Source organism: Anguilla rostrata, chromosome 4 (genome assembly GCF_018555375.3).
Source record: "Anguilla rostrata isolate EN2019 chromosome 4, ASM1855537v3, whole genome shotgun sequence".
NCBI classification, from domain to species: domain Eukaryota; kingdom Metazoa; phylum Chordata; class Actinopteri; order Anguilliformes; family Anguillidae; genus Anguilla; species Anguilla rostrata.
Window position 1 is genome coordinate 50,739,547 of NC_057936.1, and position 20,333 is coordinate 50,759,879.

General features: G+C 39.3%; 2 protein-coding genes across 5 annotated transcripts in view; both read right to left on the reverse strand.

Annotated features, from left to right (window-relative positions):
• The window catches only part of LOC135253582 (solute carrier organic anion transporter family member 5A1), a 37,926-nt gene extending 37,599 nt beyond the window's left edge, over window positions 1-327 (reverse strand). The window contains exon 1 of one of the 2 annotated variants that reach the window (XM_064333046.1): window positions 211-327. The gene's annotated coding sequence lies outside the window, so the exon portion shown is untranslated. Of the gene's footprint in view, window positions 1-181 lie in introns of both variants that reach the window. The other variant, XM_064333047.1, reaches the window with a different exon arrangement.
• A 5,739-nt stretch (window positions 328-6,066) lies between these two features.
• On the reverse strand, window positions 6,067-13,996 carry LOC135253583 (kynurenine--oxoglutarate transaminase 3-like). Of its 3 annotated transcripts, none has more exons than XM_064333050.1 (13): window positions 13,854-13,996; window positions 13,457-13,531; window positions 13,224-13,368; window positions 12,657-12,806; window positions 12,331-12,417; window positions 12,109-12,231; window positions 11,008-11,128; window positions 10,815-10,924; window positions 10,082-10,171; window positions 9,199-9,385; window positions 7,727-7,800; window positions 7,498-7,559; window positions 6,067-6,641 (listed from the first exon to the last, which is right to left on the reverse strand). In XM_064333050.1, exons 2-13 carry the CDS (start codon window positions 13,513-13,515, stop codon window positions 6,605-6,607), a joined length of 1,245 nt encoding a protein of 414 aa, XP_064189120.1. In that variant the 5' UTR covers window positions 13,516-13,531; window positions 13,854-13,996; the 3' UTR covers window positions 6,067-6,604. The 3 variants fall into 3 exon arrangements, with proteins under 3 accessions (XP_064189120.1, XP_064189118.1, XP_064189119.1); XM_064333048.1 differs by having other exon boundaries at window positions 7,473-7,559; window positions 13,854-13,994; XM_064333049.1 differs by having other exon boundaries at window positions 7,473-7,559; window positions 10,815-10,891; window positions 13,854-13,992.
• Between the last annotated feature and the right edge of the window lie 6,337 nt (window positions 13,997-20,333).

A 20,333-nucleotide genomic window follows, 5' to 3' on the forward strand; every position in this document is an offset into this window, starting at 1 on the left:
TTGTGACGACTAAGCAAGCTAGATAGCTAGCATGTGAGCTACATGAATAGCGATAACGGGAAAAATAACCTGACAGTACACTGACAAGTCGAGGAAATGTCTAATTGTTTCAACATTTAAAACAATATACATAACATAAATTCAATGCATTTTCAGAAGAATGAGAAATCACCGGACGCACAAATTCTCAATGATCCGTCGTATACTCACACACGACAGCAGGAGGAGGAGGTAGGCTGTTGTTGTCACCGAACCCCGGCTACTCAGTGAATGAGATTGCGGATGGCTGGCTAGAAGGGGGACCACATGACTGTGGCCAAACGGGACTTGTAGTCTTTCAGATCGTAGTCTGTGGATTTATCACAATTATCTTGTTCAAGTGAAATAGTACTGCTGTTATTTCTCTATTAACATATATAAACGATAGTCCATTTCAGCAGCAACGGATTGCCTGCTTTCACATTGCATGAACAACCAGTTCCCATGTCAGACTACGAATTCCAAAATGCTTGGTCTTGCATGTGTTGACTTTCTCCGTGTGCTTTTAGACCCCTAGTTGAGTTCTGCTCGACTACTGGGAGAACTGGCAGCTACAAAATGTGTTTTTATTTCCAGCAGGTCTACATTTAAGGATGCCAGTGTTGTATTTGTAGATAAACAGTTTAGTGGATATGAGTTAACCTGGGGCAAGTACAGCCTGACAGCTGTATCTATTTGTTTGGACTGTTTTCTGATGAATCAACAATATAATAGTAAGCTTACATTTACACCCAAACCATATGGTAATACAGCAATTAACTGGTAATAAGCAGGAGTGGGCAATATGTGCTGTATTTGCATTTCGTTACTGAATTCCCATGAGGAAATGTGTTTGAACAATATTTGGAAATATCCATAAAAAAATGAATTTAAATATAAATTAAAGGTTTTTTTTTTTTTGCAAATAAATTGAAAGCTATTGCAGTTCATTTGCATGACTTGACATTTAAACCTGATAATATTAGAAAAATATATATATTTTAGTTGGAGTAGATTATCAATCTAGATTTATTTATTTATATTAAATAACCCCAATGAAACCAATCGTGCAATTAAAATAATAATAATAGTAATAATTGAATACAGGGAGATTCAACATTAACTCATCTAGTTAGAATTTATACTCATATTTAGTCCTGATCACTGTTCCTAGTTGAAATATTACAGAAAGACAGCATACATTTTTGGCAGCCACCTATAGTATGTCACAAACCATTCTAACTGGGACACTGGGTTGTGGCTGCGCATACAAGTTGAAGTCTGTGTGCATATATGTGTATGCCTGTTTTAACTCAAGATATGCATGAACTGTATGTGTGTGCATGTGTGTGTGAATTTATGTATGAGTGCATGTAGATGTGCATGTGTTCTAATGTGTGCGTGTACATTTATAGATATACAGGCATGCCTGTGCATGCATTTTTGGCAAGTATGTGTGAGTATGTGTGTCTGTATGTACATACACAGATATGCACATGTGTGTGTTTTTGTGTGTCTACATGTACATGCACAGATATGTAGGTGTATGTGTGTGCGTGTGTGTGTGTGTGTGTGTGTGTGTGTGTGTCTACAGGTACATGCACAGATATGCATGTGTGTGTGTGTGTGTATGTGTGTGTGTTTGTGTGTGTGTCATGGTTGCTGTGCAGACTGTATGTGGTACAGGATCAGCCACGGAAAAAGAAGAGTCAAAGCCGTGCAGATGTAATTTCAGCAAACTGCCAGGAGAGAGTCGCCTTTGTTTGTTTTAATGGATGAGAAGGGGCGGCGGTGAAGGAGAGGCCAGAAGCAGCCATTTAAATCACTCTCAGAGGGGGCCACTCAGTGAAGCATGCCCACACCACTGACCTTCGTGTTATGATTGGGCCGCTTGTTACCGGGATCCTCTAAAAATGAGAGTACAAGCAGCCTATTGAATTTGTTTGGAGAACAATGCTCTCAGACAGCAGAGCACACTAGAGACTGATACAATTTAGCAAGAGAACCAGTACACGTGATCTCTCAATTTATGTATTTTTCTACCACATGCAGTACATGCAGTTTTCTTTAACAATTGCGTTTTTATTTTTCAATATTAAGTGTACAACATATGTGTCACATGCCGTGACACACCCCTGGGATAAAGTGGGAATTCTGGTTTTCAGCAGTCTTTTATTTTGAAAGAGAGAAAGAGCTTTTTTACCCAATATATAAAATAAACTAATGAAAAAAAAGCTTCTTGTTTCACCCTCATGGGATCCAGGTAAACATAATAAATTAAACCAACAAAGGTAAAATAAATCAAATCAAAACAACAGCTTTGCAGCTGAGTCTTTTCCAGATCTTGCCTCGCTCTCTAGGTATGGGGTGAATTCCCAGGCTCAGATGCCTACTGTGGAAAGAAGCAATAGGAGTGGTCCTCAGATTGCCCTGATCAAAAATTGAGCCCTGCCACAATATAGTTTAAACTATACAACATGATGATGCTCAGGTGCCCATGATGGCTTATTTTTTAAGCTAAAGTGCAAGGCAATAGTGAAAGGTAGACTGGGAAGCGCTGAGTTGCAGCTTGGAATTCTGTGATCCATAAACTCTGTGTTTCGCTTCAGATGATGGGTTTCACTCGGGGAGGGGGGGGGGGGCAGGGAGCGGGGGTGGTGCTTTTCAGTAATATTGTTAAAGGACACCGTAAGGTTGTTTTCTGACGACAGCAGCATTTATCAGCGGAGTGCATCTGAGCATAGTGCAGAATACGAATGAATGTGCATCGTCATATTCACCTTGCTGAAAGAGTTCTGTATAGTGTGCTCTTCATCACCCGGTGTTGATGATCCTGGGCTCCTTCAAAAAGCTGACGCTTCACTTCCTCTCCAATCAAGTAGTCATCAAAATCTTTTGGTGCATCTTACAGGCTGCTTTTGATTTCCATGACTGCACACTATTTATTTTGTATTGGTTTAAATTTAAGATAGATGTATGTATTGCATTACGAGTTTTGATTGTACACCATTAACAATAACAACATCACAAAAGGTTCTTGTTGGTGGTGCATGCAATAATAAAGCACATGTTTTTTTATGAATCGTACGTTTCTATTAAGCTCTTGGCAGTTTTAATGCAAGAATATTATATGAATGTAAGATGCAATTATGTACACTGCTTTCTCGTGGAAATGGAGTTGGTTCCAAGAACAGAAGTGGGTCAATATATCTACCTCCTTACATTTGGGGGCCATAGCTGCTCTCTCTTAATGTACTGCAGGACAGAAATGTGAATGGGTCACTCTGGAGCCTCATGCAACCTTTTCAGCCCTCTCTGCCAATACCGTAGTTTCTGCATTCATAACATTTGCCAGGAATGTTATAGATCATCTGCCTCACGTTTGTCCTCCAGTTAACCGAAAGCACTGCTGAACAGGCTGATATAGGGCAGCACTACACGGAGAGTAAATCTGGCCGCAAAACTGCCAAGTCATGCAGTTATCTTTGCCATAGGCCTCAGGATAAGACTCATAGACACTGCACAGGCTCGAGCTGGTTATTGATTAGAGGAGTGAAACTTTTATTAGGTTCAGTGAGTGGTCAGTCATGCCAAGCCTGGAGGCCCATGTACTCAGACTGCACTAATATTTATGTCTCACACAAGTTATATAAGATTGATTGACATGTATGGACATTTGAATGGACAGTGACTAATATATATATATATATATATTATCAAAATCTAGATCATATATTACTAGTGTATCAATCACTTTGTATGTTCCTTTATGAATATTTTCAAATTTGCAAAATGTATTCAAAATTCAAGATTTTTGGCATTTACTGAAAAATATTAAACATGATCCTCCTTTTTCAGCTTATTAAAAATGTATTAGAATTCATTCATTCACATTGGTTTTGCATACAGTAAGAGATTCCCATCTGTCCTGGCTTTTTCGTCCCCAGTGCATGGTTCAGGAGACAGGATCCAGCCTGCCCACGATTAGCCCCAATGCAATTATCACACTGTAAATGAATTGTAGCCCTGATTGTGATCCATCTACTTCCTTACAAATTTCTTCCTCTTATCTAGCAGCCATTTAATTTTCACACATTTCCAATGTGAACACTTCACTTGTGTTCAGTACCGGAGGCAGTGTGGACAAAGTAACGTTAGTTCTGAACATTGTTACAATGGACGTGGTTGGTCATATTTGCAGCTTTTTGGCAGAAGGTTGGGGGCAGTGACGTCAGACCTGCAGTCACAGGGACATCTCTCCCCCTCTGAAGCTGCTCCTGCTCTGAATTTTTGATCAGCCCATGCTGACTGCAGAGTTCTGCTGCAGTCAGGCGCAGACCCCAGGCCCTCCGCAGCTCCGCAGCTCCGCCAGACCAGCCATCTCAGGGCAGAACTGCTGAAGCTGCACTGTTCTCCAGGAGCAAGGCCGTACCGAAGAGACAATGTGGCTTTGATTGCACAAGAGACGGACAACATCTAAATAACTAATATAAGCAAATGGAAAGTGTCTTCTTGTTTTATGTAGTTTGCTCACACATTAAGTGCAGTGAGGTAATGAACTATGTACACAAAATGCCCATTGTTAATTCAAGCCCAACAGTGTTAATTCAACTCTCAGCAGATAACATGTGGTCCCACATTCCAGAGTGGATATAAATAAAACATGGATATAAACAGATGGTCATTAATCAAGCAATTATTACAAATAAATAATGCAAACATGACATGTCAAAATGCTGTTCAGTTTCAATAAAAATATTTTTAATTTCCATGGCATATTAGCTATACATTTTCTCAGTACTTTCTGCCAAAACGCACCTTAGAAGAGTTTCGACTTCAAACCTATCCCAGCGCATTACACAGAGATCTCCAACAAGGGCGCAAAAATATGACAAAGGCTAATATAAATAATAAAAAATTAATGTCTTTGTGTGTAAAAATAAAATACAAAGCTGAATTCTTATTTTACATTAGTGCAAGAGGTTAAACATCAAGTAAGAATGAAGTATTGTTAATTTGCAGTTCACAAAACAATGAGCCAAAGGAAACTGACTTTTAGAGTGAAAAACACAGATATCAGCAGATGACAATATTACATCCGGTGCTGAGGTTGAGAACCAAAAGCTGCCCCCTTGGGTCATTCCAAGCATTTATTTTATCTGTCCTTGCTCCCTTACCTTGTGTATGGAACATCAAACAGGACAAAATACTTGAAATGGACATCTAGAATCATGCATTGTCAACGCTTTGAGAACACGCAAACAACAATGTTGACAATGTGTGATTCTAGATGTCCATTTCAAGTATTTTTGTCCTGTTTGACGTTCCATACTAGAAAAGGAAGCAAGGACAGATAAAATAAGCAATTGGAATGAGGCCTTGGTAAAATGCTCGAAAAGCTCATAAGTCCTTGCTCCTCACACATGTGCAGTTGCCATTGAGGGTACAGATTTTTTCGTAAGTGCATTTTTTGGGAAATAAAAACATCTATATCTTTGTCTGTGTACTGGGGGGGGGGAGGGGGAATCGGACCGTGAAAAAATTAATAAAATTTTTTAAAATATGTAGCATAGATTGAACATCAATATACGAGTGGAAATAATAAAGCCTGCAGAAATTCAAGATTGGCAGATGAAGATTTCAAATAACAACAGACAAAATAAGTGTTTTTAAAACATGATGAAACCACAACTCATCCAATCTTGCACACATCATTTTTGGCAATAAACAGGAAAAAACATGACCTTCCTAACTGGTTGCTGGTATAAACATTCATGCACAGTATGTTCTTGAGTTTTGTCTTGTAAATAAATCAGATATTAATGATTTCTGCAGTTATTTTTTGTTGTAACAATTGTACAGTACCCCTGTTACACTGTTCCAAATACAATTTGCAGTTGTAAGACTACTTTAGCATTTTTATTATGCATGAACACTGTGATCACCTCAGACTTAACATGACTTTTTGTAGCAGACAGGTGTATGCTCTGTATATCCCAAATATGATGTGCTCTTAAAACCTCAAATGAGGACTATACAGTCATAGAGTTTGACAACCCAAAACCGCTCACTTTATTTAAATATTTTGAACAGATATAACATAACAATCACATGGGGGAAAACCTGTTACCTTTGACCTCAATATTTATTCTATGCATCAGCTTCCTAGCTGGCCATACATAACACTACACAGTGGTATACAGCATGACCAAAGACATGCCTCCCTCCCACCATGCCGCCATATCAATAATAAATAAATTTTTTTCTTTTACTTTTATTTATTTTAATCCCAACACACATTACTTCACTTTCGACTTTCTTTTTATTTTCATTTTTAAGTATGTTTGATGCATGCCATACAAAGGGTCCACAAAAGACATCAAAAGGACGGCAAAAGGTCTGTGGATGGAATATCATTTTCTTTTACTTAAATGGCAAATCTGGAGCAGGTTCCATTTTGTGGTACACATTGCAAGAATGTTTTGTCAAATAATATGCTTAGCGTTCCGACTAAGTAGATGTAACCTTGGAAGCAGGGACGGAGTGTTGCACTTGTTACTGCATTAAGAGTCTTTGTTCCAGCTACTCAGTATAACCTCTGCTGCATCCAAAGTGCTATCTCGCTGCAGAAAGAAAGCACAATGTCAGTGCAATATGAAATACCTCAACTGCACAATTCGATAACGTAATCAGTGTACTTACAATTTACACACTACAGAATAAGGATTTAGAGAGCAATGGTTCATTTAGAAGCATGCAGCTGTGTAGAGTGAATGCTGTGAAGTCGGTCACACGCGTTTAAACACGAGTAAAATTGTGTCAAAATACACTGTACAATACAACAAATATGCCCTGATTAATGGTATGATGTAGGTCATACAATATTCCTGAGACTGTTACAATATCCTGTTAGCCCATAGCTGGACTCCAAGAAACATAAAAACAAAATGGCAGCTGAAGTGGACCCTGGACCTCTGTGAAACATACGCTCACACACGCTCACACATTTATTGAAATAATTTGCCTGATCAAACGTCAAAATTAAACGGCTTCCTAGGAGAGGAACTGGGGCATCCTTTAATCTACTGAAGAACAGTTTCAGTAAAAATAATTTTTTTTAAAAACAATAAGAATTGTGAATTCAAGAAGCACAACACAACGACTGACTGCTCCACATCACTGGAATATAACTAAATTATATGCTAACACTTCCTCCTGCATCGCTAGACTCATAACCCCAGAATCCTCTATCCTGAGGTCCCTGTGAACAGCTCAGTCTGGCTTTCCATCCGCTCATCACACAGGTGGATCCACACAACCCCACTCAAACAGAGACCCAAAAATCTGACTGCGGGTGAAAGATGTCTGGTGGTGGAAAGAGGGGGGGGGGGGGTCTTCCATTTGCAACACATACTACTGCCTCACTAATTTAAGGAGACACCAAATCAAGTTACCTTTATGAAGCAAAAGCGAAGGTACTTCTCAAATCGCTTCTTAGAATCCTCCCCACAGAAACCCGTCACTGGAATAGCAAACAGTTTCTAGAAAAAGAAAAATGTTATTGTTAATTGTCTCAGTGTAAACATATATAGATAAGTGAAAATATGTAACAGTACCAAATTATAGCAGAGAAAGCCCCTATCCTCTCATAATTGTGAATTTCTTTCTTGCCTTTGGTTACTAGGAACAAGGAAAATTAATGTAGCACCTTTTCCTGGATCATCCATTTCACAAACTTGTAGTCATATGGCCCATCATCTCCCATGTGAGACAGATCTTTGTCTGCAAAAAAATCAAGTTTTAGTTCCTCTGTACAAAAAATTGTAAAAGTTTATATTTTAATTACACGCTAAATACATTTTTTAAACCTATATACATTGCAGGTTTCCTGCACTTGATAGCAGTTGATGATAAATTGACATGTGGCTCCTACAAAGAAAAAGTGAATGATGGGGTTCATTATAGATAGTTTTATAGCTATGTGATGAACCCACCATGAAGTTGTCAGCCTATTCCATTACTAACATTGATTGCTACTCTTTTCAGCTGCGTAAGGAACGCGTAGCTCTAGCAATAAATGTACTCTCCCTGTCTCACAGGTAAGTCTCTGCATTAATAACATTTGACCACTAGATGGTGAAATGGCCAGCAAAGTATTCAAAGTTTTAAAGACCCCTTTCACAAAGAGCACTTGGCTAAGTTAACCTGATTAGTTTGTTGATGTTTAGGGATAAACCCAGGATTTTCGATTTCACAAAATTGAGTTTGAGGCACCTTGTGACTAAGGCAATGGTGTCCAGCAAAACTTCAGGTTTAAGCTTACATTAGCTGGATAACATGAACATAGCCTATATAAGCCACACCACAATGTTTTTAAGAGTTATTGTTGATAAACAAATATTGTAAGAAGAGCACTTAGAAGAGAATGTCTTTTTAGAAACCAACAAGATCATTTAAGGCACTTGGATGCTTAGACCATCTATATGAGCACTAATGATTTAGGCATGAGTTTATTATTCACCATCACCAATTAGGAGTGCAGATAGCTAATTCAGAGTGAAGCAGATCCCTAACAGTGACACAGACACTGAGCTCAGATTCTTCCCACCGCCACATTTTGTATGTGGTGTGAAAATACAATTAAACATTTGTATAACACCTTTCAAAGGCTACATTAAATGAAATGCAAAGTGCTTCAAATTTGAGAAGAATAAAAACAAACAAAAGAGCAAAAACACATGGATATAAGATTGCACAATAAATGCATAGTGGAAATTAAAACAGGGCAAAAACAAATAAATCTTAAGAATTAATAAAATAAGAAACATCATTAAAGCCATATAAATGAATATCAGCAAAGCCACAGTATGCTGAGCAATCAGGAAAGAAATCAGTGTGTTCATGAGATTTCCTGGCCATGCAATGTGAATACTATTGAGAATGATGATCTGCAAGAGGGTTTCACAATGGTAATATTTACATAATCAATAATACAATGCTGCCCCCCCCCCAAAAAAAAGGATCACATTGAGGTTAAGATGAAAGTTTGCACCTTTTAATTCACTAGCACAAAGCAAAATTAATTCACCAAGCTGTTTGAGGAGGGGAAAAAAAGTTTGCATTTATTTGCAAGTCATAATTAAGGATGTTTCGGTTGAGATAAAGATCTAGAAAACTCACTGAGGGCCGTGACGTCTGCCATGATGAAGTAACCTCCCTCGGGAATGACGGGGGACATGCCGGCCGACCGGAGCATGGCTGCCATGCAGTCCCTCTTCTCCTCCAGCTCCGCAGCCAGCGAGGCGAAGTAGCAGTCCGGGCGGCCCATGCGGCTGCTGTTCCACAGGAGCGCTTGAGCTAAGGCTTCCTGCGCGGCAGACATAATTAGGCCCTTTAGCTTTGGGACAAGGGCAACCTTCCTGCGCCTTGCCCTCTTCTCAAAAAACGTCTCACCGCAGGCTGGAACGGAGAGTCGCAAAGCTCTCTACTGTTGTAAATATTTTTGATCTGAAGGGATTAGAGGGGCTACTCAAAAGGCATAAAAAAAACATTTAACTATTGCCACTTTCATTACATAAAGGCACACAGAACACAAAGGGTTCTGACCAATTTTTTTTTGGCTACTCAAAATTAGGGGGAAAATGCTTTAAAAATGAGAGTTCCCTTATGATTCATTCATTCATATAAGCATATCCTAGACCAGTGGTTCTCAAGCTCAGTACTCAGTTACCACTGCGTTATGCTAGTTTTCAATCTAACCACAATTGCAATCCCAGAATTTTAACAAGTTGTTTTTTATTACACTATTCGTGTTTAGAGCGATTATTTTAAGCCAAATAGCTATGCATTCCATGAAAAATAAGTCTCATATTCACATTGTGCTATACAGCAAACGGTTACACAAAGAGAGGTAAAAAATGTTTTAACTGATCAAATTAAAGACCGAATCAATAGGTTAACAAAAATGAAAACTAGCCTACACAGTTACACCCCAGGACTGAGTTTCAGAGCCTCTGTCCTAGACCCTCTTGGAGAGTACTGCAATGGATTGTTACGGGTTTACCTGTAAAGGAGTTGGACAGGAAAAAGATGTATACTTCATGACTGTCTGAAGATGTTTTACCAAATGTTCTGGGCCAATGGACCACCCAAGCTTAAAATAATATTAAATAAAAATAAAACAAATAGAGACATTAAAAAAAGGAAAGATGTTAATGTTGTTCTGCTGAGTACAATGCAGACAGTGTATATAAGACATAAAGAACCAAGGTAAAAGGGTATATTTCACATAAATATCCATGGTTCAAAGTGTATTATACATAAAAAACTGAGGTACAATGTGTATATTATACATAAAACCAAATAATACTGTGCTTAGACTTGAGTAATGAAGGAAAGAAAGAAGGCTTTGCACAGCAAAATCTTAAATAAGCAATAGCGAAACAGACGTTTCAGCATTAAGCTTTATAAGATACACAAGATAACTATACTGAGCACGGTAAATTTAATGACTAGCATAAAGTAGCTAATTCTACTGGGAAATTATGTCAGGTACGCAATATGGGATCCATTTTATATAGCTTGGAAAGTACTAGTCAGCTAGATGCAAAAAACATTCTATAGCAGTGCAGCAATCCTGCTCTCCTATGATCAGAAGGCAATTTCATCCATTACTTTCATCACTTATACCAGGGCATAGCCAACAATGTGACTGACCAAAGGCATCCTATTGGATGCCACTCTTGGGAGGAAAGGAGTTCCTCCGGTGAAGAACAGTACGAACCGTTGGCTCTCACCTTCCATCCAGTCACGCTGAAGGTCTTCCCAGCGCTGCCTATGGTGATGGTTCTATCCCACATACCAGGGAGAGTAGCTGTGAGAGACACGGTTGAACTACAGGCCACAGCTACAGGTCAGACAATTGCTATCACTGTAACAAACTGTATAACAATATTTTTCTGCACATCTTAAATATAGCTAAATAGATACCTATCTTGATGTGCTTGTGGCCTTTGTACACCAGCCACTCGTAGACCTCATCACTGAAGCAGAGCGTGTCATGCTTGGTGCACAAGGCAGCAACCATCTGCAACTCCTCTCTGGTGAAAATCTGTTGGGGTCAGGGGAAAATGAGGCTAGAAATGCTAATCAATTCTAAAATGACTGTTCTTATTTAAAAGGGAACAATATCTGAAGGCATTAGCAGGGAATGTAAGTCAACAGAAGACAGCCTACGCCTGCAAAAAGAAAGAAACAATGCATTCCCTTTTTTGTTGGAGGGGTGCTAGGGGACTGGGAATTATGAGTTGTGTCAACTACAATTAAAGTATCCTAAATATGTAGTGCTTGAACAAATTTAAAATTCAGTAATATTGCATGAAATACGCAAATGCATGACATTACATGTTTTTACATTACAAATACAAGTATAACAGGATGAACAGGAACAGGCACACTCACAAGACACTGCATTACAGACATCATGCTAGCATGAACCCCAAAACTAAGTTAAAAGGATAGTCCAACTTCTTGGGAAATTCACTTACCCATAGTTACAGTAAATACAGCACAAAAATATTAGAATATTAAAAATAATTAAATATTAGATTTGTCAGTTATGCATGTCCCTGACTGTAAACTTGCACCCCCACTACCACCACAGCCAATAGTACTACATACCTGGCAACCCTAAACTCAGGCTTCAAGCGCCTTTGCACAGCTACGAATCACTGTGCCTAGTTGGATACATGGTTATAAAACAACCAAGATCTTGTTTTTGTGTTTTTATTTTGTTATAAACACACAAAATGCAAGTGCAAATAACTCAGCTTTTGCAGATGCTGGAGGAGTATTTTCATCATTAATTAGCAAAGCTAATTTTGCTTCCATCTGCAGCCATTCAGAGTGATAGCACAGTTAGCATACAGCCCTTAGATATTGTCTAATATTTTTGTACTGGACATACAGGGACACAATTGGTGTAGATCTTGTCGTCTAATTATGGATAAGATATGGGTAAGATTCCCCAAAAGGTCCCTTTAAATACATAAAGCCTAACAATTATTCTTTGCCGACATGCAGAACACTCACCTTCCCAACAGGATTGTTTGGCGTGTTGATTATTATAGCCTTGGTTTTTGGGGTAAATTTACATGCTAGCTCATCTGGATCCAGAACCCAGTCAGCACTAGTGATGCTCATCTTGTTTTCAGGCTTCGAAAAATAGCAAATAGAAACAACTAAGAAGCTGTCATCATCATGACCTGTATTTTCATGCAAATATGACTTCTACAAAACATTGGTTGAACTTACAGGCCTTAAGGAAATGAACACAGGCTTTGCTCCTGCCATTTGGACCATGTGCGCATAGGCATTAAAGAAGGGCTCAATAATTATAACCTTTGAATGGACAGAAAAAGGGACAAAAATTTTTGTTTTTTATTGCATATTTAGTTTTCATATCTTTCTGTCACTGCTGCACTAGTGTGTGAATACTAAGAAATTTAGGATTTGTTTGACATATATATATATATATATATACACACAAATCAGAATCCCCAAAATCACATCTAAGAAATCTTCTAGCAATGCCTTCAAAAAAAGAAAAAAAGAATGTAAACACAGATACAAACCCTTACCTCATCTCCTTCTTCTACCAGACCTTGTATAGTACAGAATAAAGAGCCAAAACCTCCTACTGTCACCAAAATCTCTTTGAATGGGTCAATGTCTCTGTTGTATACTTTCCCATACACTTGTGACAGTGCCTTGACTAGAGATGGATGACCCTGTTTTGAAACAATTGTAATTAACACATGACCAGCATTTGTACACTTAATGGTTAAATAACCAATATTAAACCACCATTTTTGCTCTGTTATCTTGAATAATAATTTGAAGAAAAATGGAGCACCATTAGCCACACCAGTCTGCACTGAATCTACAAAAACAGATCAATCCACGTGTAAGCTGGAGTAATATGGTGGTTTACCCACATCAAGTAACAAGAAATCCGGAAGTGCTTTACAAAGCCACAACTTCCACAATAGCACATACCTGCTACACACACGCACACATGCACGCACACACACTTTGCAATGCACTGTACTGCCTTCGTTCAAATTCATATTTGATTTATTATTATTCTATTGTGGCACTAAGTGCATAAAGTAAAACAACAACAAAGAAAGAAAAAAAGAAATTACACATCCTCTTGTGCACTGGTTCAGCCTGTCCACTCCTGCAGCCTGAGCCAAGCCCTCCTTGAGGTAGGCTGGAGGAGGGATATCTGGACATCCATGGCCCAGGTTGACAATGGAAGGGTCTGCTTCCACAGAGGAAAAATCCACCCTGGGAACAAGACAAACAGGAACAGGAAGGACATACATTTTCCCCCTGTAGGTTTATTAACTTTCAATATTCAATGGCATCTACTTACCAAACATTCTTATTCAGCCCCTTTATTCTCCTGGAATGTTCATGCCTAAAAGACGTCATTTCGTGCGTTAAGGGGCTGAAAAAATAAATAAACCAATAAATAAATGAAACACCTAATTTCGTTATTATTAATAATAATAGTAATAATAATAATACATTTGTTTGGAGGCTAATTAAATCGTTTTCTCAGTGGAATTTCAAAGTAGGCTACATGGCTGTATAATGGCTTATTGGCTTTAACAGATTAGTTAAATTATCAACGAACTCCGTCATTTAAAAACAACATCAACAAAAAAAAAAAAAAAACTGTGCAGGTTACAACACAAAGACTGGGGAACACCGATATTAAGCATAAACAGTTAAAATACAATTCAAAATAAGACATAACTATCACTCACGGGTGAGGTTGAAAACTTGGGGAAGATTTTTAGTGACTCTGCATTCCAGCCACCTCTTGAAGCATGAAATCAGTAGATCTTTCTTTGTTCGCAGGTGTTACCCTGCTTTCAATTAATTCAATTAATGTTGGGTCGTTAGTTCTCTCTGAATACGTAACAAGACCGACCCTTACAGCCTGCATCCCAATCGAGTTTTGCTGTTTTGTTGTTGTCTGTTGCTATCTTTCTGTACTTTATAAGGAAAAATTTATTTTATGAGAATGTGATCTCTTTTACATAAAGAAAAGCTAACTGTGCTCAGTTGAGACATTTATTACGAGTGACCAATATTTTACATGTAAACAGTATTTATGGGACAGTCGACTATATTTTGAATTATATCTTGATACATGCATCGATCATTTTCTGAGGCAGATAAAAGGCATATCATTTGCTAAAGAATTCATCTACTTCGTCAATAAAACCCCAGATTGTTATATGAAATGGCACAGTACCACCTAGTGGTTACCAGAGTCACTTAGAAGGGCATTCAAATATTTGCAGGGGTAGTGGGGGAGAGGTTTGTTAATTGTTATTGATAATTGCATAAAATATACACTGAAATACCCCTATTATGAAATCCAAATGCATAAGCCTCATTTTGTATCAAATATTCTATGTAATACCTAGCTTTTCAAGATTTTTCTTCAGAAGTAGAAATTTACTTTGATCTGAAATTTCTCAGCACGCATAATAAGGAATATAAAATACACTTTTGGAGGGAAAAAATCCTAGAAAAGGCAATAATCCAAAATGTAAGTAATCCTTAAATGTAGACAAGCAAAGCTGTGTACTTGCCATTAAATGTACTTCAGCTAAAATTTACAATGTAGGGTGGTGTTTCCTTCTAATAGACACTTATTATATGATATGTTGGAGATCAGAAATATTGGTGATGCTTGTAGATAAAATATAGGAGGACAGTGAAGTTACAAATGTCACCTACTGTGAGAACTGTTGCAAGCTAGTCCAAACCTGCAAACAATGTACTTGCGTATAATCCTCCAATTAGACCTTATGCATACATCTACTTCCTTGCCTCAGTCTCTCATCCCTCTCCTTCCACCAGCAGGTTCATGTCCAGGGCAGTTACTAAAGATATTTTGCTTGATTGCGATGACCCTAGTTGGATCCAAGGTTTTACTGTCCTTATGCCAAGGTCAGGAATGGGCCCTTCTACTCCTGAGGGTCCACAAGGGGGCCTCATAGACCAGTCTTAGAATACCTCTGATTAACTAAAATTCAAGGTAAGCCATTTATTCCGGGCAACCTAAAGGCCGTGCAGTTTAATTTTAACATATTTATGGGTAAACTTCTCATATTTATTCTGACTTAATTATTATGACCTCCTTGTCTAAATTTAATGTCTATTTTGACATTTGATTTGACATCACCCTGGTCTTGGTTTAATGTGAAGATGTAATTGCTTCATTTACTTCTTGTCCAACTATGCTTCTGGTAGACCAACAGAGGGTGCTCTAATTTTTGGACCTGTTCAGGAATTAAGAGTGAACAGACTGCCTGTGAAGTTCTATCATATACTAGATAGGCACTTGCAATCTAATTATGAGTTCAAACTGATTGTCTATTCATTTAGCGCTACAGGAAATGCTATACCACATAAATGGCATCTGTAGCTCAGAACCCATATTTTAACATCATCATGATAATCAAGATATCTGTCCCATTTTAATTACTGCAGTGATTATATCCACCAGTAGATGGTGCAGTAATACAGACTACCGTACATACTTACTCCCTTTAAAATCAATTTTGTACTTCAGCAGCAAGTTAATCTTTCTTAAATAATTAAATATGTGGTTACATAATAAAAATGGTGTTTCAATGAAGATTGACTATCAAAATACAGTAATTTCTACTCAACTTTGAACATCTAATAATTTGCACTATATCTAAATCTAGTCATGTGGGGAAAAACAAGTTAACAGTGATCTGAAAGATTTCCCTCAGTTGCAATATAGGTTTCTGTCTGAACTTTGTGTTTCAATTCACTAATAACACTACATCACTTTGTAAAGTTTCACTGATCCTCCTAAGAGATCTCGCCTTTAAAATGTTCTCGTTATCTACTATTGTCAAGGTCATTGTATCAGCTGATTCTGCATTTTGAGAAAAACAGAGGAAAAATATTGTATGTTTGTCACTATACTTGAGACATAGCCTAACAAGCAAAATTAAACAGACTTCAGTTATTAAAATGTACAAAGTACAGTAGCATGCCAATTGATTCTCCACTGGCTGAATCTTAATAATGTGGGACTGCTTGTTAAATAGCAATAATACTGTATACTCGTGGATAATGCAAATCCATAGGCACAAACAGCACTTCAAAAGATGTCTTTCTTGCTCATGTGCTGAGATAGCTACAGCAGCTCCCGTGTCCCCTTTCTGTATCTGTCCCAAAGCACAGGCTTGGGTCAGACAGGCTGGTTCTGAGTGTACTGCACCCCTGGGTTCCTCTTGGCCTCTCTCCACTGTTAAAGAATGTAGACATGTTTCTGAGCTCGCGCCGGCGCGATTAACATGAGTAATGGCCCGGCCTCGGTCTGGCTTGGGCACTCTGTGGCCTTGACCAGCCACAGAGGCCTTCAGAGAAGCAGCACCGTTATGTCTTTGCAGACGCTATTCCTGTCAACCATCAAAACAATATTGACATTTCAGGAATTTGTAATGAAACATCGTCTGGGTTTTCACGTGAAGCGTCGTCCGTTCCTTTAACTATGGAAGGGAATCAGACACGCCGCCATTAGCGATCCACAGCGCACGTGTCCGCTCCGGGACTATAATGCAGCCTTTTGAAACATGCAGTGCTGGAGGATTTGGAATTGAGGTTTGAGGAGAGCTGTTTGTTTCTGCCTCTGAAGCAGGCCGGATAGCCTGCTTCTTTGTGTGATTGAAAAACAAAGGGGCCGTATCCTGTTGTGCAGGGATCGGCTTCATTAGCAAAATGGGTTTACAGCAGCCCTCGAGCTTTTACACGAGCGCACCGATTGGAGCACAGCTCTCTTTAGTGTTGTGCTGGGGTTTGACATGAAGGTACGCTATTCAATTTGTGGTAGTCATGTGCATCACACGTAACATAAGACTTGGCTTTAAGCAGTTTTATGTATGTATGTATGTATTTGTGTGTGTGTGTGTGTGTGTAGGTGTGTGTGTGTGTGTGTGTGTGTGTGCGCGCGCGCGTGTGTGCATGTGTGTGTGTGCAACCTTAATTCTGTCACTGATTATAGAACTTTTGGAGAGTGGCAGCCCAGAGGTGTAAAAAAAATCAAAGCAATGCATTAGAAAGTGACTGAGGTCCTAAATGAAGCCTGACCCCCACCACTCACCCCCAAACTGTGACCACTAAGCCCTGATTGGGTGCGAGAGGCTATCACAGTGGATTGAACCAGTGTGTCTGAAAGGCAGGGCTCTGGACAAAGAACCTGATGGTAATGCTAAGCCGCACATCCAGTGGGCTCAGTGACAACTGAATATGAAATGCTCCCTCGCAATCAATCACAGGGACCTTTCCAAATATGTGTCTGTGTAAAGAAAGCGCATAACAACCCTCCATATGCCCCCCTTTGTAACACGGATAACACACAGCAAACATTAACAAAGACCCAGTTCTGACAAAACAAGTCCTGCTGAGAAGTTAAACTACTGTTTTTTGAACATATTTTTCCACCCCAATTCCTTTTCAAATTAAAATTACCAGCAGTTACTTTTTCTGATTTTGCCAATTTTAAGCACCTATTTTCCTAATTGGGTAATGTGACAAAAATAAATAAAATATGTGACAATCCTGACAGGCTGCATTTTCGCTCTTTAGAAAGACTCCAGTAATCTTGAATGTTAAACTCAATTCACAGAACCTACCCTAGCTAAATAATGCTCCATAACTGATCACTTTTTCCTGTCTTGTATATAGAGGGGTCTCAAACATACTGCAGCATAGAGTACAGTGTTACACAATTAATACAACACCAGGCTTGATCCTTTATAATGGCTCTAAAAGAATTTTTTATCAGACAATGTTTATGCTATAGAATTTGTAAAGATTATTTAAGAATACTATTTAAGAATATGACAACAATTTACCTGAAAATCAATGTTGCTAAATGGTGAAATTGAAGAACAACGGCATCTATGGTGCCATCCCAGGTAACACCAGTTTACTATAAACACAGGCCAATTCAGAGCTCTTCCCTTTGCCTTTAAATAGATGGAAATGGGCCAACACCTCTGCGCTTTGTTCAGGTCAGGGAAAACACAAAGATCTTTTCAGTTTTAAAGAAGCTGCCAAACATTTCATATTCATTGAAGGCAATTACCTCATATGAAAGGCATAATTGCTCCCAAGCAGCTTACACTGCCATGTTAAGTACTGCATGCCCAGTTGTTTCAGAAGTGCCCTGAAGCCTAAGAGATTGCCATCAGTTTGGACTGCCACATTTTACCTCCCCAGAGGAAGAGCTGTTGAGGTTGTTGTCTTAAGGGCAGCCGCTGATTGTCTGAACCAATTCAGCCAAGATGTTAAAGAAGTAGAGACTTCCTTTGCATGTTAACTATTAGGAACCATGGCTTTTAAATGGCTGGGCACAGATTAAAAAGACTGGTGAACTGATTTCAAACTTTGACACACCCACAAATCACAAAGCACAAATCTCAGCACCATGGAATAGTTTGACACACGTAAAACAACTTATTGTGGCAATTTTTTCATTTCTTATGAACGGGAATATTCCCATAATAACGCACCATGAGAATCTCAGTCACTTGTTGTCACCTGATGGCACACTTCACACTGTTACTGAAGAGAGATGTGAGGCTGTAGCCAAAATCACCTCAGAATGGTGCTGTGACAAACTGAGTCTGCACATGCATGGCTTAAACGTTAAAGATCTTACTGTGAGAACATGTGAAGTGCACGTGTGTGTATGTATGTGTGTGTGTCTGTGTGTGTTGGGGTTGGCTACATGGGAAAGCAGTCCGCAGAGCATCTGCAGAGATAATGAGCTTTATTAACTCTGGTAATGTCTGCGGCCCAGTGTAGCATCCTGGTATTGAGCTGTGAGTGGAGTCACTCCCCACAGAGCCCCTCGCTGGACCCAGCGACTCAATGAATAATTGATCAGCTCAAGGATCCTCGCTCCGACTCACTGCCCCCTGCTCTGCGGAGAGAAAAAAACTACTTCTCCTCCGCAGGCTGGCTGCACCTCACCCAAACTACAGCACAGAGAGGGGAGGAACAGAGGAACAAGCCCTTCCAAAAAGCAGATGGACTCATGCCCTGAAAAAAGTTGACAGAGGGTGCTTTAGGTTGGCTAAATGAAGAGGAGAATAGGTGCGTCTACTGATATTCTCTTCAAGCGGGATCCTTCAGCAATGCACCCACGCATCAAAACCTAGCTTTATGCAAAATCGATGAAACGTTTCACATTAGCCTAGGTATTGCATGACTATGTGAAGTGAGTGAAAGCAGACATTAGCAGTGCATAATTATCTGTCTGTGGGCGCACTCCCGCTGACCCGCTGGTTTATGATGTAGGCGGGGCTTTAAGGGTGATGTCATGGTCAGCGGGCACGTTATGAATAATACATCTCTGACAGCGGCTCCTGACGGACTCTGGACTGCCACGCTCTGAGTGAGACACATCGCTTCTGATGGCTGCTGAGAGATGAGCGAACCCGAGGCAAGGGAACAAGATGATCACAGTCCGCCACGAAGCTGGATCTGAAGCCACAATCAGAGATTAGAGGTCAAAGGTTAGGCTAGGCCTGGTTTTTCTCATGGTTTTCGAGCTCCATGGAGGCAAAGCTGCTGCTTTTTGTGGTAATACAATGTCTGTAGGTGATGAATACATATAATTCGGATTGTTTGTGAGCACTGAGTGACGCTGTCACCTGCTAACACCGAGCACTTGTGTCTCTGTCCATCTAAAGGCCTTAAGGCTTTGGGCCCCTTTCTTCTGCTGCCTAATCACCCACTCATACTGTAAATTGGGCCCCTTTCCTGAGCAGCTCAAGGCCTGTGGGGGGCATCTGAATAGTTCTGTTCCTCTGTGCAGTTAACTAATGCTGCCCAACACCCCACCCAGATTTCTAGTCTTTAACTCTTTCACAGCTCTAGCCATCCCTGGAGCTACACTTTATCCTTTATCCCACTCTTTGTGTCCGTTTCACTCTTCTTCGTCTTCTGCTCCTTAAATGCTGGAATTTTAATAAGTCTGTGTGTTAAAACTCCACATAATTGGCATTTTCGGTAATTACTGTATGAATATATTGCACAGCAGGGGCTTTGAAGAGCTTGTTGAACACTACCGTTGGATTTGCTGCGTCAAATTGAAAAAATTTATCTTACAAATTGCGCCTTGTTGCAAACGGAACTTTTCTTTACCACAGTTACTGCTTGTGTATTACCGAATATAACAGTTG